The sequence below is a fragment of the Pan troglodytes genome, chromosome X, assembly GCF_028858775.2.
Source record: "Pan troglodytes isolate AG18354 chromosome X, NHGRI_mPanTro3-v2.0_pri, whole genome shotgun sequence".
In the NCBI taxonomy this organism is placed as follows: Eukaryota; Metazoa; Chordata; class Mammalia; order Primates; family Hominidae; genus Pan; species Pan troglodytes.
Genome location: NC_072421.2, coordinates 139,092,915 through 139,112,438, shown reverse-complemented (window position 1 = coordinate 139,112,438; position 19,524 = coordinate 139,092,915). Strand labels below are relative to the sequence as shown.

At 38.2% G+C, this 19,524-nt stretch overlaps 2 protein-coding genes across 2 annotated transcripts in view; both read right to left on the bottom strand.

The window, feature by feature from the left end:
* LOC134809307 (uncharacterized) overlaps window positions 1-19,524 on the bottom strand; it is a 205,540-nt gene that overhangs the window by 94,423 nt on the left and 91,593 nt on the right. The gene's annotated exons all lie outside the window — the stretch shown is intronic.
* Window positions 141-1,133, bottom strand: LOC741617 (uncharacterized). The gene is made up of 2 exons (XM_009439716.5): window positions 644-1,133; window positions 141-454 (listed from the first exon to the last, which is right to left on the bottom strand). The coding sequence occupies exons 1-2, from the start codon at window positions 941-943 to the stop codon at window positions 239-241; spliced, it is 516 nt and encodes a 171-aa protein (XP_009437991.1). The 5' UTR covers window positions 944-1,133; the 3' UTR covers window positions 141-238.

Here is a 19,524-nt window from a genome sequence, read left to right as displayed (position 1 = left end):
CCCAATGTCTGGCTAACTGTGGCTGCCAGCCTGTCTCACAACCTGGAAGGTTCTCAACTCCCTCCCTCCTCATACACATGCTCTTCCCCTTCTTTCCCTCCCTCTCCATTATTAGAAAACACCACAGAGATATACAGAACTTTTCAAAATCTTTTGGTTGAATTTTAATCACCAACATCCAAGAATCTTGGTGCAATATGTAGTTTCTCTGCACAGGAGACCATTTCTAGAGGTTAACCTAGAGATGAGATAGGTCTTGGTCTTCTGATGAGCTCTCAGAATCACCTGAGGTGGGAGACTCCTCGTGGCTGTCTTCATCCTCATTTGGCTGATTTTCATCCCTTTTTTTATTACTGTGGTAATAAAAAATTAATACAGTTGACTTTTTCCCCGCTTTACGTCTTTCTGAATTCTGCTGAACAAATGATCTTATCTTCTTTGCTGCCTTCAACAACTGGAAGAAAAACAGAGTGAGCCAAAAGAGACATTAATTTGGAGAAGTGGATGGGGAATGTGTGGAAAGGGAGATTTTGTGATGATGTGTAAAGGTTGAGGAAAGATTTTGTGCCAGATAAGGACAAGATAGGAATCTTGGGTTAGGTATCAATGGGGAGGAAGAGTCACATAATTAGGGATATCTCACCTCGTCAGTTTCACCTTCTTTAGCTTCACAAGTAGTTTTCTTTCTCCATTTCATGCTGGGATTTTCTTGGCTTGTGCTTGTGGATGGTTCAGGCATGTCTGAACTAGCTTCTCCTACTTCTTCGGTAACCTTTGGGATAATGTAGCAATGGTGGCCTATATTCCCTTCTGGCTCCTTGTTCATCTCCGCCATCTTAGAGCAAAAGTAGGCTATAGCCTCTTTTATTTCTTTAGGAACATCTTCTATCGTAGAACAACAGTAGCGTACAGTGTCTTCCTCTTCTTCACTAAACTCTGCCATCCTAGATGAACAGAAGCCTACAGCCTCTCCTGATTTTTCCCTAACCTCTGCCACCCTAGAGCAACAGTAGCCTACTCCAGGCCTCCTGATCTCTCTCTATATATACTCCTCAGGACAATGAGATTCCACATTCTTCAGTTTGATTGGCCAGCAAGAAATTACTCTGCCAATGGTAGCCCTGGGGTGGCTTAGACATCACCAGGCAACACTCCTGACAATTTCATGGCTTACACATCACAAAGCACCACTCCTGACAATTCCATGCGGGGAGGGACAGGGTACAGAGGAGTCTAAACGGTCTGGTTAGAGAAAAAGGAGAGCTTCCTCAACACCAATAAGGGTCATTCCAAAGTGACCTCTCACCCTTCTTTGTCTCTCCTAGTTTAATTGTGGTGTGTCACATGGCTTAGAAGGGTGTTTCCCCCAAGCCATTCCCCATGGCTACCCCAAACAGTCATTCATTCTGTTGTCTCCCAGCCTTCACCAATACTGGATATTTTGTATGTCTTATCGAAAATCCTTCTGAGCCAGTGTACCCATATTTAAGTCTAAATACAGATGTGAGTTATCTCACTTTTCTCCAACAACACGTGCCTCTACCAGGCAACTTTCCCAAGGTGTGTGTGTGTGTGTGTGTGTGTGTGTGTGTGTGTGTGTGTGTGTGTGGTTACTGCATACAATTCATGGACATTCCTCTCTACCTTATTCATATAAGTTTCTTCTTTCAGAGAACCTCATATCAAGTCAATATCATCAGGATTATGGGACTCCTTCATGAAAATGGTTGAATGAATCCCCTGTTTTTTTCCACAAGGGTGTCATGGATGTTTCTCCCTAAAACTCTGATGATCAAAATCTTTTTTGTGACACTGACCTAAACAGTATCGCAAGAAGCATTTTTAAAATTCCTAGTGAGTTATCTGCTTTTAGGAGTGTGTTCTCAGCATTTCAAATAGTAACTGCTCTCCCTCCATACGAGTGACCACCCAGTGGGCCTATATATTGAAGAGACTCTCAGTCTTTCTCCTCAACTATCTAAAGAAAGAATACTAACACCTGGTTTAGAAACAACTGATGGTAAAAATGGAAGAGTTCATCCTTGAGCCTAGTTTCAGTCATATCTTATATTGGAATTGAGACACATGATTCAATCTGAATTCACAGATCCAGGCTGAAACACAAGATTCAGGGCTGCATTAAGAAGGGCTCCAACCCAATATTCCTGTCAATAAATGTCAATTCGTTAAACTGCTGACTTACGTTGTTGAAATCTTTAGCACAGGCTTGGTAGAACCCTACCAATGCTGCACAAAGCAGTACAGTTTAAAGTACAAGCTAGGCGGCAGGCAGTAGCTCAAACTGCATGTCACCAGCAGGTAGCAGGGCCAGTTAGGAAGCTAAAGCAAGAGAAAAAAGACCCCTGGTGGTAGTGAAGAGTGCCTAGATATCCTGTTCACAGATTCAATGTGACAGGATGGATTCCACACCAAAAATTTGGTTTGGATGTCAAAACTGATGATACATGCACCAAAAGGGAATGGAAAATTTTATTACTCACATAATGAGGCTTTCTGGGGAGATGAGGACAGGTTTCCAAGCAGGTAAAAGAATGCTTGAGAGAACAGAGAGAGAAAAAAAAAAACTGGCTTGGCTTTTATGACGGTTAGGGGGTAAAGCTGGTATGAGTGTCCCACACACAGACTAGAGCTTGCATGGTTTGACCTTCACACTAGCCCTAAAGAAGGAATCACCTGGGCTTTCTTATCAGATCTAGGTAAGAAGAGGAAGAGGAAGCGGTGGGTCGTGAAAATTGTTAGCCGTCAAATGTAAAACATGGAGTCAGATTCTATTACAGAGCTATTTTACAGAAGTGTTGTGTAAATGAAAAACGTTCCAGCAAAATTTAGAATTTTCAAAACCACTGTAACCAAGCTTCTCATATTGTTTTTGGTATAAGCTGCATTTCATTACATTAGCATAACCAAAATTATGGTCCTTTAAATATTCTTTAAGAAAGCTTAGGATTATCTTGGTTCATCAACAGAGAAACTGTGCAGAAAGACAAAGCTGTTACCATCAGCAAGTCTGCTACTCTGTCTACAGCAGTGCAGACCTAATTTCACTATCTGCTGAATTATGTGAGGCTTTTTACCTTCTTCCTATCTCAGATCATTAAAGACTGTAATCATAATTACAGAAGCCAACATTTATTGACCACTAAATACATGCTGAAATTAAGCTAAATAATTGTCATACCTGAGACTGGGTAAGTTAGAAAAATCAGAAATTTATTTCTCACAATTCCAGATGCTGAGAAGTCCAAGATCAAGGTGCCAGCAGGTTTGGTTGTCTGGTAAGGGCTTGCTCTCTGCTTCCAAGATGGTACCTTTTTACTGCATCCTCTGGTGGGGAGGAACGCTGTGTCTTCACATGGAAGGTGGTAGAAGGAAAAGCCAGTCTAAAGTTGTATGAAGACTCTTTTTAAGGGCCCTGATCCTATTCATGAGCAAGGAGCCCTCATACCCTAATCACCTCTTAATGACCCTGCCTCTTAATACTATCACATTGGCAAAATCTGAATTTTGGAGGAGACACATTTAAAGCATAGTTATAACCACATCCATATTCAATGCTTGTCACAACCCTATTGGGGTAATTTGCAAAATAACACTTTTTGCCACCTCCATTCCAATTGTGGAAGCAGAAAAGATCATTGAGGAAAGTACATGGGAATATTTATAGGCCAGGTTGAAAGGGACATGTATCACTCCCACTAACATTTCATTGGCAAGAGCTCACATAGCCACATTTAACTGCAAGAGAGATGGATAAATGGAATCTACCAAGAAGAAGATTATTTGAGTGTTGGTGATCAGCTAGCAATCTCCTACAACTGTCCCATCATCACTTTATTCCTAGTGCATAGAGTAGGGACTGGTATGTAGTAAGTGGTCACAAATATATCTGTTGAGTGAATGAGTTTGAATATTTGGTCAGAGTTACATATAGAAACATATAGAACTAGGTCAGAAACACATAAAACTTGGTTAGGTAATTTTTTAGATATGCCACCAAATGCACAAGCAACAAACAAAGATTAAACTGGACTATATCAAATTTAAAAATCCGCTGCAAAAAATATACAAAAAAATGAAAAGGCAACCCAAAGAAAAGGAGAAACATATTTGCAAATCACGTATTTGGCAAAGACCTACTAGGCAGAATATGCTTACAACTCAAAAACAAAAAAATAAAACACCCAATTAAAAGTTGGGTAAAGAACTTAAGCTGACATTTATCTAAGGAAGATGTATAAATAACCAACAAATACATGAAAAGCTGCTTAATAGCATCAGTCATTAGGGAAAATGCAAATCAAAATCACAACAAGATACCACTTCACACCTACTAAGATAACTATATTAATTTTTTTTTTTTTTTTGAAACGGAGTCTTGCTTTGTCACCCAGGCTGGAGTGCAGTAGCCCAAGCTCGGCTCACTGCAACCTCCACCTCCCAGGTTCAAGTGATTCTCCTGCCTCAGCCTCGCATGTAGCTGGCACTACAGGCGCGTGCCACCATGCCCAGCTATTTTTTTTTGTATTTTTAGTACAGATGGGGTTTCACCATGTTGGCCAGGCTGGTCTCACACTCCTGACCTCAGCTGATCCGCTCGCCTTGGCCTCCCAAAGCGCTGGGATTACAGGCGTGAGCCACTGTGCCTGGCCTATATAAATAATTTTTTAGATGAAAAATAACAAGCGTCAGTGAGGATGTGGATAAACTGGAACCCTCATACACTTCTGGAGGAAATGTATAATGGTGCAGTCTCCATGTAAAACAGTTTGGCAATTCCTCAAAAAGTTAAACATAAACTTACTATATGACCCAACATAATACTCCTAGGTATATAACCAAAATAATTGAAAACAGAAAAAAACAGTTGAGTGGAGCATTACAACAGCCAAAGGCAAATGATGTTTTAAGAAGAAAAAATAGTTTCATGAAATACTTCTCACAGGTAATATGGGGCAACACAAGTGACCATTGAACTTGATAGTATGGAAGTTATTGGTAATCTTGAAAAAAAAGGAGAATAAAAGAATGGAAAATATTTAGTGTAAACCTGAATGATGTATATTAAGAACACAATATGAGGTGAGGAAGTGAGAGGTTTCATGCTAAGAAAAGGAAAAACCATGGAGTTGGACGTTGATTTGGTGTCCCGAGAGTGGTTTTTTTTGTTTGTGTGGTTTTTTTGTTTGTTTGTTTGAGACAGAGTCTCACTCTGTCGCCTGGCTGGAGTACAGCAGCGTGATCTCAGCTCACTGCAACCTCCGCCTCCTGGGTTCAAGTGTTTCTCCTGCCTCAGCCTCCTGAGTAGCTGAGATTACAGGCATGCACCACCACACCCAGCTAATTTTTGTATTTTTAGTAGAGACAGAGTTTCACCATGTTGGTCAGCCTGGTCTCGAACTCCTGACCTCATGATCGCTTGCCTCAGCCTCCCAAAGTGCTGGGATTACAGGCATGAGCCACAATGCCCTGCCGAGAGTGTATTTTTAAGAGGGTAGATTTAGAGCATACCTTTATGCTGATGTGAATGATTAAGTGAAATCAATGATTGTAAAGAGCAAGAGGATAACTGCAGAAGAAAAAAAAATATTGACATCAGAGCACTAGTAGATGGGACCTATACTAAAAGTAGAAGATCTGGCCTTACATGAGAACAGGTTATTTTATACATTGCACAGAAGAAAAGGAAAGGATTATGACATGGTTACAAATGCAGGTAAGATGGTGAATTTGGTGGTAAAGATATAAGGGAATAAATCTCTGTTGATTCTTCTATTCTCTCAGTGAAGGAAGAGGAAAGGTCATAAAATGATAGGCATGAGAGGCTGGGTTTCTGAAGAACTCAGAAGAGAATAAGGTGTTGAATAGTCGGTTTTAATAGTAGAAAAGGACACATAACATGGAAAGATTGCTCATTTGAGATATGTGGTCAAGAATTTCAGGTGACATCAGTCAGTCTACTCTTGAAAATTTCTATACTTCAAATGACCTCTGGATTTTGAACAAGAAACAGAAATGATTTGTAAGTGACAAAAAGGAGCAAAGTGGCCACTTACTCCACCTCTAGTCTCTGGGGTAGGTGAGGGAAACTGGTGTTCACATGAAAGAACAGCTACATTCCAGTTATAACTAGAGGAAGGGAAGAGTTTGAAGCTACTGTGGAGTTTCTTAATGGCAGACTATGAGTTACAGAGGGCAGAAAAGAAGGGCTAATGATGATGGAGAGAGAGCTGGGTTTACTTTTGTTATGTATATAACAATATGTGGATAAGTGATCAGGCAATGAATAATCTGCAGGTAGGTGACTTAAAAGTGATGAGACAAGATGGAATTAATCCTGATGGTCTCAGAAGAAGGTCACTAATCAGATAAGCTACAGTCCAGAGTATTTATCCGGAATATGAGATATACTTAAGACTATTCTTTTCTGTACCTTGTATGGCAGTCTGGGAAGTGAGTAAAGACCTGCCTGTTGACTGCTTAATTAAGAGTGACCTAGAGCTCAGAGGAATCCGAAAACATCAATAAAAAAACCTTTCCCTAAATACCATGTATTCTGCTTTCTGATCCAGCCTTCCAAAGATAAACTATTGAGAACATTTGAGAGGGAAGATTTGAAAAGACAGGAGTGTGTGTGTTTAGGAGTGTGGGTGTGAATAACAAAGACCAGCCCTGGGTTGCTATTATAGGCATATGAAGCACTGCATTATTCTTGAACAACCCAACATGCCTGTACATCCAGGGCCCAGATATAGACACCAACACTTACTGGGCACCTGCAAAGCCGAAGCTGGGGATGCAGAGAGGCTGAAGGGAAGCGTATTAGCTCAATGTAGGAATGTATTTACTTGGGCTTTCTAAATGGCAGATGGGAAAAAAAATGAAAGAAAGGTAAGTGAGGTTTTTTATCTAACTTCTCTCCTCAGGAAGCAGCACTTAAAAGTTCTATTTCCTACATAAATTCACCTGCTAAAACCCCAGGGAGCTCATCAGTGGGCAGATGTTCTCACATAAGTATAGTTACTAGCAAACATTTAATCAAAATCATGACTGCATCTGGCTCCCATTAAAAGGTTTATCTTTGTTATTGTCTTTTAAGAGAACAGTTCCCCATGCTTATAAATCCTGACTCAGAATATGAATTCAACCTGCCTCAAGTGCTTTGTGATTACACCTTCCTGCTAGAAATCAGCAAAGTCCACAGAGAATAAATTTGGGGAGTATTGCCAAAGTGTTCTTTTTGTATGTTTTTCAATGTGTATACACTGGAATGTCTAGGAGTTACGCACAGTCAGGGGAATGCATTCCTAAGATTTAATTGTTTTTGGTCAAATGCTTACAACGTATGTGCGCATCATGGCAGGAGAAGGGAAGCATTCATTGAATCCCCAACAGAGATATGAGCTCAAACCCAGGAATCCCTTAGTCACATTTTTGGTTAAGTGCTTACCCACTCAGTCTACTTTTGCATTTCTAAAAAAATTTTAAAAGCTGGAGATGAGTGGATAATTCCTTATGAGGCTATTGTAAAGATTAAGGGATCCATAAAAAGAGTGTAGCACCACAATCCATAGATGAGAGAAAATAATTTTAAATTATATACCTGATAAGGGATTTGTATCCAAAATATATAACGTACATATACAAATCAATGAAGAAAAGATAAGTAACCAAGTTTAAAATGGGCAAAGGATATGAACAGGCATTTCTCCCAAGGAAGATATGCAAATGGCTAACAAACACATTAGAAAATCCTTGACATCATCAGTCATCATGGAATTGCAAATCAAAACCACAAAGATATTACCTCACACTCACGAGGATGACTAGAATTCAAAAGTCAGATATTCACAAGTGTTGATGAGGATGTAGAGAAATCATAGCCCTCATACAGGGATAGTGGGAGTGTAAAATGGTGCGGCTGCTTTGGAAAATAGTTCAGAAGTTCCCAAGAAAGTTAAACATGAAATTAGCATATAGTCCAGAGATTCCTCTCCTAGGTATATATCCAAGAAACTGAAAATATTTTCACACAAAAACTTTTACATAAATTGTCATAGAAATAATATTTACAATAACCAAAAGGTGAAAACAACCCAAATGCTCATCAACTGATGAATGCATAAAAAAATTGACAATCCATGTAATAGAATATTACTTAACCATCAAAAGGGATGAAGTACTGGTACATACTACAGCATGCATGAGCCTTGAAAACATTATCTTCAGTGAAATAAGCCAGTCACAAAAGACCACATACTATATGATTTCATTTATATCAAATAACCAGAACAGAAAATCAATAGACAGAAAGTACTTTAAGAATTGCTTAGGGCTGGGGATGGGAGTTGGTGGCATGGGGAGTGATAGCTAAAGGGCACAGGGTTTCTTTATAAAGTGATAAAAATGTTCTAAAATTGACCGTTTTTGATGATTGCACATACCTCTGAAATACTAACCAACATTTAATTATACATTTCAAATGGATACATCCTATGGTATGTTAATTATATCTCAATAAAGCTGCTTTTAAAAGCCTGTGTGCTAGCAGGGGACAGCGGAGCAGAATTTCAGTGACTCAAGAAAGAAATAGTGTGTAGCACAGTAACCCAGAACACAACAAATGCTAATTAAGTATCACCCATTATTATTCTACCATCATTTACTATATTCCTCAGACCAATTCAGTTTGTCTGTCTCAAAATCAATCCATAGCAAATGATTAAGTTAGTAGTAAGAAATTAAATGTGACCCATAGATGATAATTATTGAGAAAATGATCTTTGGAACCAGACAATTATGGATCTACCATCTGTAACATATGAGCATATTAAGTTCCCATTTTCCTCATCTATAAGATGGAGATATTAATGGTGCCTGCCCCGTATAATTATTATTAGAAGTAAATAAAATATGTGCTGAGAGCAATACAGTGACTGGCACTCATCAAAAATTACTTTCCCCTGTTTGGAGCCAATATCCGACATCTTCAAATGCCCACAAAAGATCTTTCCAATCTTTATATGTTAATAATTTTATTTAAAATGTAAAACTTTTCCTGGAAATTGCTTCTAATAACAATGTTTTGCTGCTTAAATATTGTCAGCTGCCGAAATGTAAAGTATACCAAAAGGCTGCATTTTTTTTGTTTGTTTTTTTGAGATGGAGTCTCGCTGTCACCCAGGCTGGAGTGCAGTGGCGTGATCTCGGCTCACTGAAACCTCCCCTTCCCGGGTTCAAGCGATTCTCCTGCCTCAGCCTCCTGAGTAGCTGGGACTACAGGCGCCCACCACTATGCCTGGCAAATTTTTTTGTACTTTTAGTAGAGACGAAGTTTCACCATATTGGTCAGGCTGGCCTTGAACTCCTGATCTTGTGATCTGCCCACCTCGGCCTCCCGAAGTGCTGGGATTACAGGCTGGCTAATTTTTTTGTATTTTTAGTAGAGACGGGGTTTCACCATATTGGTTAGGCTGGTCTTGAACTCCTGACCTTGTGATCCGCCCACCTCGGCCTCCCAAAGTGCTGGGATTACAGGTGTGAGCCACGGTGCCCGGCCAAAGCTGCGTTTTTATACTCATTGTCCTCTATAGGTAACTAGTAGATAGAAAAAAGTCACTGATGCTCATTGAGTTAGAAGATACTCTTTTTTTTCTTTTTAATTTTGTGGGTACATAGCAGGTGTATATATTTACGGGGTACATGAGACAGGCATACAATGTGTAATAATTACATCAGGGTCAATGAGGTAGACATCATCTCAAGCACTTGTCATTTTTTTGTGTTACGAACATTCTGACTGTACTCTTTTAGTCATTTTAAATTGTACAATAAATTATTATTTATTGTAGCCATGCTTTTGGGCTACCAAATACAAGATTTTATTTCTTTGGTTTAATAAGCCACTGGTGTTCCTTTGCTGCACTCTTTGGCTACCTATAAGAAAATCGTTCATTGAAAAGTCAAAGAAATAAACGTGATTTAATGAATATGGTTGCTAACATCAGAAGTGAAAACTCTTACGAGCTGATTCAAGATTGTACTATTGTGAAGTCTTTTAGTTTTCTTTTTTTTTTTTTTTTTTTTTTTTTTTTGAGACAGAGTTTCACTCCATCGCCCAGGCTGGAGTGCAATGGCGCGATCTCAGCTCACTGCAACCTCCGCCTCCCGGATTCAAGAGATTCTCCTGCCTGAGTCCCCCAAGTAGCTGTAACTACAGGCACCCGCCACCACGCCCGCCTAATTTTTGTATTTTTAGTAGAGACGGGTTTTCACCATGTTGGTCAGGCTGGTCTCAAACTCCTGACCTCGTGATCCACCCACCTCAGCCTCCCAAAGTGCTGGGATTACAGGTGTGAGCCACCGCGCCCGGCCCAGATGTGTGACTTTTTACAAAATCTATGAAGCCTTCCACATTTCATTCTATACAGTAGAAATACATTCACTGAATTTAAAAATAACCATATGTACTTTTGTAATCAAGCTTAAATTTTTCTACAGTGGAATAAAACACATTTTTATACCTTATAACTTTATTCAGAAATGTAGCAAAGAATTGTCTATAAAAGTCTCAGTCTTCATATATAGCTCCAACATTATGCTGTAGCTCTGAAATTTTAGCTGTTTTAAACTAACTTAACAGAAACATTAACAAAAGCAAAACATACATTACAAGCTGTCTGGGGGAAAGCTGTGCCCAGCAGCAAGTCTCTACACAGAGAATGGCATATGTCAAGTGTATTGTCTTCTCAAGATGTAAGCAAGTGACAGGCCAATGTGAAAATTTTAATCCTCGGAAGAAATGGCACGATGCTGCTTCTGAGAACAGGATGACCTGAAGGTCACAGAGATTGTCCCTGAGATGAAAATCTCTTTATAGATTCACTGTGGTCTGGTAGCATTATTTATGTTCACTCTTTGCACCTACTGTGTTAATTCATTGGGCTCACTTGTGCTTATGGAATCAGATGCACTTTACTATCTTTTTGGCTTTGTCTCCTCTGAAATGCCTCTTGTCCATACTCTTGCTGGGCCATACCAATGTCACTCCCATGCTGCCAGCTTCACTATCAGATTCCTCAAAGCCACCTCATCTTGCCCTACCACCTTGCCACTATCCTGAACAATTTCTTCACATTAATTAGTAATCATGTCATTAGAGCTAGCATTCAACAAGCTGTTACCATGTCCCAGACACTGTTGTAAGCACTTTACATGCATTGCTTTAACTGATCCTCCTAACAACCCTATGAAGTAGGTTTATTAGTTTTACTTTATGAATAAGGAAACTGAGGCTCAGAGGTTACATTGCTTGCTGAAGGACACAAAAGGAGGCAGCAGAATTGGTATTTGTAGCCAAAACTGGTGACTCTAAATGTTATACACTACTGTCTCATTCATTTTTTGTCTTTTGCTAAATTCTAGATGAAAACTATAATATCTTAATTTACATTCCTTGATTTCTACTACAGCACATATAGAATGCCCCAAAATACATAAGGCATGATATATTGTTCATGTTTTCCTTGCTTTGTTATTTTTAAATAATATCAAACCTGGAACCTTAGAAAGTAGAATTTGGGACAACAAAGGTGAGGTTATTGGATAATGAAACTGATCTTGATAAATATCATGGCTTTTTTTGCTGTCCAGCAGCACCGTTAGATTATAGTTCTCCATAATTTCTAGGAACTGTTGCTTCTGTTGACTATAGAGATCTCCTTCCCAATAATGACTCTCAGGATCTCAGCGGTGTGGCTCCCCCACCAATGTTCTCCAAACCACAGCTGTCCCACCTCCTCCAGTCATTGGCATACAAAGCCCTGCCACCTTGAGGCACAGCTTGTAAACCCAATATAAATGTCTGACATCAGAACTTACTATTCCTTGTCTTTTCTCCTAGTCTGAGAGTGTCAACCTTTCTTGATGGTATACTTTCTTCTTGAGCTCTTCAAACCATATAGCCTTCAAATCTCCTCTATAAGGGTTGGTCAGATCAATCTCCATTCTTTCTTGGGCCTAGACTAAAGATTGCAAACTTTCACCCTATGAATCAAATGCAGAGCTACATGTCAAATTTAAGTTCTACAAGACAAATGAAGATGCACTTTTGAAATCCCTCACATGGTTCTTTATATATATATATATATATATATATATATATATATATATATAAAAACATTAGTGTCCAACAATTAAGAACTTTTACTTAAAATTGCACACTTACCAGATCTTTCAGTTGTGGTCTCCATGTCAATGACACACATCCTACCAAATTTTTTCCAAATATCTTTCCCTAAAGTAGAATTAACTTGACCAGGAGATTCTCTACTTCAAATTACTCTTTGAGAGCCAGCAAACTTTTTCTGCAAAGGACCAGACAGTAGTTTAGCCTTTGTGAGCCATAGGGTTTCTGTTACTCCTTCTAGTCTTCCTCCTTTTTTTGGTCTTTTTCTTCTTCACCACACATTAAAACTATGTTTAATAAATATTGTTAGCTCAATGGCCATGCAAAAGCAGATCACAGGCCATAAATTGTCAACTTCCACTTTTTTAAATTTACTTGTATTTTTTCTGTATGTAATTACATCAGCTTAGAGAATAAAACATGAACAAAAGCATAAACATTATTTCAGTAATAGGCATTTTTTTTTACCCTAGGACCACCTACCTGTTCACTGCTTTTATAGGCATCCCAGATTAGGCATGATCTGCTGATTCGAACCAGCCTCAGAGAGTTGTTTGTGTATGTCTCTTCATATCATCTTTCCTCTACATGTGTCTGTTTCTTTTCACATGGCATTCTTTTTATAGGGACACCAGTTATATTGGATTAAGGGCTCACCCTACCCCCTTATGACCTCATTTTAACTTAATAATTACATCTGCCATGACTTTATTTCCAAATTCTGAGGTACTGAGGTTGGGACTTCAACATATACATTTTGCATGGTACACAGCTCACCCCTTAACACCAGGGCTTTACTTTTGCAGAGAGCCAGTTGTTAAACATTTACCAGGACACTACTGCACACAACCCTGAGATTGTTCTCTTTCTAAATTAGGATTCTGCAGAAGGATGAGAGGCAAGCAATTTCAAGCAGAAAGGCATAGAACTGATGAATATAAGTTACTAGTAAGAACTAGTGGTACTATGACTATGAACCCAGTGTTTCTCTTAATCTAAGATACTTAAGAAATGTAGAACAAGTAGATAAAACTCCCCCACAAGATAAGAGAGTATTACCTAGCAATACATTGTATGTGTCTTGTCATAAGGCTTCAAAAAGGGTGACTACAGTATTTGTGACACTAAAATAGTCGGTGACCTTTCAAACATACCTGACTTCAGTTTAGAAAGTATAATAATTTGGCTGGGTGCAGTGGCTCACGCCTATAATCCCAGCACTTTGGGAGGCCTAGGCAGGTGGATCGCTTGAGGTCAGGAGTTCGATACCAGCCTGGCCAACATAGTGAAACCCTGTGTCTACTAAAAATACAAAAATTAGCCAGGCTTGGTGGCGCATGTCTGTAATCCCAGCTACTCGGGAGGCTGAGGCAAGAGAATCACTTGAACTCCGGAGGCGGAGGCTGCAGTGAGCCGAGATCGTGCACTCCAGCCTGGGTGACAGAGCGAGACTCCATCTCAAAAAAAAAAAAAAAAGAAAAGAAAAGAAAAGAAAGTACAATAATTTAATACACATCGTTCAGTTATCCCTAAAACATGATTTTACTAAATGTGAATAGCAACAATACCATTGCAGCAGTATATCCACCTGAGTCTAAAACAGGTCAATCTATCAATGAATTTAAATGAAGTTTTTGGTACTGTATGATTCTATTTATATAAAATTATAGAAAACGCAAAACTATAATGACAGAAAGCATATCAGTGGTTGGCGGGGGTAGGGGCTGGGGAACTCACCTTCAAAGGGCAGGAGGAAGATTTTAGGATGAAGGAACTCTTTTATGTCTTGATTGTGGTTACATACTGTATACAATCACCAAATTCATCAAATGCTACCCTTAAAATGAATGAATATTATTATATATAAATAATACCTCGATTTTTTTTTTAAGTGAAAACATGGAGCTAAGAAAAAAGATTTAGGAGGCAGAATCAATGGAACTTGGTATGTGTATACTTTGCTTTACATGGCGGCTGTGTTTCTAGAAAAGATGTATAAAAATGAAATTGAAAATGCCCTAAGGGAACTATCCAAACTAGTATTCAAACTAATTTCTAATAGAGAATTTCAAACATACACTAAAGTTGACAGAATGACTTAATGAAACGCAATATACTGACCATCCAGCTTTAACAACTGTCAATTTATGGCCAATTTTGTTTCATTTATATCTCATTCTATTTTTACCCTGCTACTCAGTTATTCTGAAGCAAATGCTAGACATTATATAATTTTAACCATTAAAATTTTAGTATGAATCTCTAATAGGTAGAGTTTTTAAATGTAGCCAAAATACCATTATCACACCTAAAAAATTAATAGTAATTCTTGAATGTCATCTAATATTCAGCCATAGTTCAAATATCTGATTATCTCACAAAGTTATAAATTTTCATTTTTACAGTTTGTTTGAATTAAAATCCAAATAAGGACCATGCATTGCAATTGATATACCTTTTAATTCCATTTAAAAAATTATAATTATGGCCAGGCATGGTGGCTCATGCCTGTAATCTCAGCACTTTGGGTAGATTGTTTGAGCCTAGGCAACATAGCAAGCCCCCACCTCTACAAAATAATCAGTGAAACTGGTAAATTAATACCTATCAATGGAATTTTCTGCCTTTTAACCAACTAATTATTTTGAAATCACATTGGCCACAAGGTAAAACTCCAAAGCATGCTAGCTTAGTAGACTGAAATAGAGTAAAACTGACAAGGGGCATGAACAGACCCATTCAGAACTACACTGATTTTTTTCAGAAATAGGGACTGAGCAAAGGCATGTAAGCTTTCTGTGGCAACAGAGAGCCTAATAACTTTTCTGAATGAAATCACAGTTTCAGTTTGCCCCTCCAGAGTCATAGGGCATTTTTGTTTCTCAAAGCAGCCCCTAAGGTATAAGGCGGGCACACTATGAGAGCTCTGGAGTCATATTTATATAACTATCAACACTTTATCTTTTTCCATTGTATTGTTTAGAAACACATAGTGACTCTGATTATTTTTCTGTAGTGCCATTTGTTTGGTCCACCAATTCATTAGCATATTTTAGTGAAATTATTTACCTCGTGTTAAAAGTGAAGGCAACAGCATTCATGGTCAAATAGATGTGATGTTTGTCATGATAGTGGGCTGGCCATATTTGATGGTATGACTATACTTGTTAAAATTAGCCCAACTATACTCAGTGTGATTTTTGATTATTTTTCTTCTTGGAGGACTGCAAGCCTCACAAAGAAGCAAACCGGGATTATATGATTATGTCTTTTTCCTCTTTCATTTTGCCTTTCTTACCTAGTGCTAAGCAGTTAGTTAATAACCAATACAAAACTTGAAAAAATGAATCAATCAGTGAATCAGGCAATCAGTAATCACAGACTTAATATTTGCTTTGGTCCTGCCATCATGGGAAAGCTCTGTTATCTCTGGAGTCATTACTGAACCCAAGTTCCTTTGATTATATAGAGGAGACAAAAAATAATAATAATAAGGAGGTAGGCATTTTCCATATAATAGGAACATTCAGTATAATAAAGTAAATTATAACATAAACTGATAATTTTTCTTTATCATAACATATTAGGTAAACCAAAATATACAATTAGTTCACCAAAATAAACTTAAATTTTATAGCATTTACAGATAAAGTTAAATGCAATTTATTTCTTTGATAGGATAAATTAATAGGGTAATGTCTTATTCAAATTTTTTCCTGTTTATTCAGGCCTTACTGATAAGCAATTTCAACTTCCATGTCCAAAGAAATTAATCACATTTAATGTGTTCATTGGTGCAATGACATGCCTAAAATAAGTAGGTGGAAACTGATTTTGCCAGTGTCATTGGAATGTGTTTTTCCCCAGCTCTGAATGATCATACTTAATGGCAATGCTAAGACAGATGATACATGCGTTTTTGTTGAAGGAATTTCTTTTACTAAAAATAATTAAATGTGTAGTTAATTCTGTTTCCATATGCATGTAGTAAGTTACTTAAAATCTTACATCTATTCTGAACCAGCTGTGCTTCGCCACATTTTTTTCAATGTTGAAAAAATAGATATGAGACTAAGTATGTTATATTAATCCCTTTTTAGTGACTATGTAGAGAGAATAATGACTGCCCAAACATTTCTAAACTTTAATGATCAGAAATTGCAAATATATTACCTTACATGGTAAAAGGAACTTTGTAAATATGATTAAAGATCTTGAGATGAAGGGATTATCCCCGCTTATCCAGGTGGGATCAATGTAATTGCAAAGGTCTTTCCTTAAATGAGGGGGAGAAAGACAGATAAGTCAGAACTAGAGAGATGGCATCATAACAAAGACTACACTGGCCATTGCTTGCTTTAAATGTGAAAGGGAGCTACAGGTCAAGGAATGTGGGAACCTCTAGAAGCTGGAAAGGGGCAACAGAACAGATTTTCCCCTAGAGCCTCAAGAAAAGAACACAGCCCCGCAGACTCTGCAGAATTTAGCCACTTGATATCCATTTTCAACGTCTGATAGCCACAATGGTAAGATAATAAATTTATGTTGTTTTAAGCTGTAAAGTTCATAATCCTTTGTTAAAGCAGCCACAAGACACTAATACAGTTGTTACAGTAGGTAGCTAGTCAGGCATGAACAGGGCAGGAGAGGGCTCCACCTTCCTCCCCCCGCCACACACCAGGAATGTCAAGCGATCATCAGATGATAGTCAGGCAGTTGTTAACTGTCTCTCTAAAATAATAATTGGTTACAGCCAGTGCCAGAGAAAGGCAGTCTCCTGATAGATAGAAAATACCTGAAACTGGTGATCAGCAGCTTCCTGATAAGATCTCAGAAATTAGGCAAGTGGCCTCAAGCATGCACTCTTAGGGTCCCAATTTGTATATCTTAACATTGATAGCGATTAAAATAAATTGAAAAAAGTTACATGCTTCCACTAGCTTCTCTTCCAACTAAGGCAGATACTCACAATGGTTCACTGCACCCTTTTCCCTGAATCCAGATAGCTTCACAATCCTAAACCCAACAATCCAGGCAGCTGCTACCAGACTATCAGAGTTAACATGTCAAGGTGAAACTTTTTCATCTTTCTTGGAAATGATCTCTAAAATGGCTTCCAGTTCCAAGAACTTAAGTTTCTGTGTTTTTCCAATTTAATGATTCTGCCCCAGCTATTTAAAAATGACTTGATAAGAGTGAATCTTCTCCTGCAGTTTCATTGACTCACTTCTGAGAGTTCCTTTACAAGTTTTCATGAAATTGAGGAGGACACAAAGTTTTTGCAGTATAATAAACCTGATTTAGAGAGTTGTTTCTTGTGCTGACAAAAAAAAGACAAGCTACAGAGAATAATAGGACAGGTGATTTATGCTGGTGCACTTGACCTTAATCTGTCCCTGTTGTTCTACTGAAAGTTGATAGCAGTTGAACAGTAAGCATAATGATGACCTGAGAAAGAAACAAAATAAATCTGGAAGGCTGACATTTAGTTAAACTATAAAGTTAACTAGAAGGAAGAAAGCAACTGCCCCCAAATAAGGAGGCAGTGTTATGTAGTGGAAAGAGCACAGGATTTGTAATCACGCAGGCCTCGATTCAAAAAAGAACTTGAAACCTGTGTGAACTTAGGGAAGTCACTGAACTTCTCGGAATCTGGGTCTTTACATGTAAAAATGAGGCATAATAACTACCTCAAGGGGTTGTGATGAAAGTCAAATGAGCTGAGTTTATTAAGGTCAGTGAAAACGTCCAGTACATGATTTGACAGGTAGTAAGTGTTTGATACATGTCAGTTTCTTACCTTCTTTCCTTCCTTCCTTCTAAAGGGAAAACATGATCTGAGGCACCTTCCCTTATGCAAAATTCTATCTACAAAGACTGCTGCATGCTTTCTTCCTGAGGTGAATCTTTTAAATTTAGAAATAATTTTAGAAACTATTTTTTGATGTAAAGAAATCACTGTAAGATTAACTGCTGCCTATAGACCCTTTCTGCATATTTCTCTCAAGGTGGAGATTAAAAACTAGAATAGGAGGACATTTTGTAGCTCTGCTCTGAGAAAGTCTGATTGAACTGGGATTTTCTGATTAGGTTGGTAACATAAAGATGTTATTTGGTGGAAGATAAAATCACTGGTAGTAATTCTATATAGGGCTGAATTTAAAAGGCAAATAATAGTGTCTGTTAACTGACTGAGCTGGGGAAGAGGTTTGAAAATGTGGCTTGCAGGCCTTATAGGTCAGATGGTCAGAGAAAGTGGACAGAGAAACTGTCCCTAGAAAAACAGCCTTGTCACAGGATACGTTGCAGTGTTGGCCAGCAGGACCACTGGGAGCTTCCAAGAGATACCATGTTGTCTTAAACATCACCATGCAAATACAGGAACACAATTAAAGCATATAAAGTAATGCAAAATCATGAAATCTTTCACCCCTTGAAAAGAATGGGAATGAAAATGTGCAATATTGGGACCTTTGAATTCCACATGCAAGCTGTTTCCAGCACAACATGGATGTATTGAATTAAGAATTTCATCAAGATACCTAGGGAAGTATGATTGCTATTTGCACCCTTGCTCCCATCTCAATTGGCTTTGTCTGTGGCATCTGTATTTGCACAGCCAAATATTTCAGTGCAATTTGAAGAGCTGAGTATATTTGCTGAAAACTTAATGGGGTTTTTAATCTCTTAGAAACTCGATAGTTTCAAAAAAAATTATTTCTGTTTATGCATAAAGAACAGAGGCTTGTCATTTGAAAGATTTTATATGCATAAATGTAAAGTTCAACAAGGCTTTAAAAAAATCTTTAATGCAATTCATAATGTACAGCAGGCATTCAATAAGTTACACTTGCACAACTTATGAAGAGCTGCAAGTAAAATATGGCTGATGGGGAACACAGGAGTGGTGCTCTTCCAGTTAAAACTTTTTTTTCTTACCCTACATCTAATTAAAGATACTTTCCTGGCACCATTTTATTCCCTTCAAATTGCTACAAGAACTGTGTTAACGAAAGGGAGAAATGTTTCTGGGCTATGAGGCAGGTATACAGCATAAAGTGAACAAAATATATTTCCCAAAGACACTGATTTCACCTCACCCTGGGGCATAAAACTATATAACCCATATAAAGGTCACCTTCTGGCCTCAAGGTCCAGTCGCACAGAAGACTGCATTCAAAGAAACAATTGTATGTTGATCAAAAAAAGTTAAAAATTGAAATTCTTTTTTTTCTTCTCTCCTTGACTTCAAAAATGCTTATTGGGTCCTTCCCTCCACTTGGGGTGGCTGAGGCCTACAGGGCCTGTGGGCCTGGGGC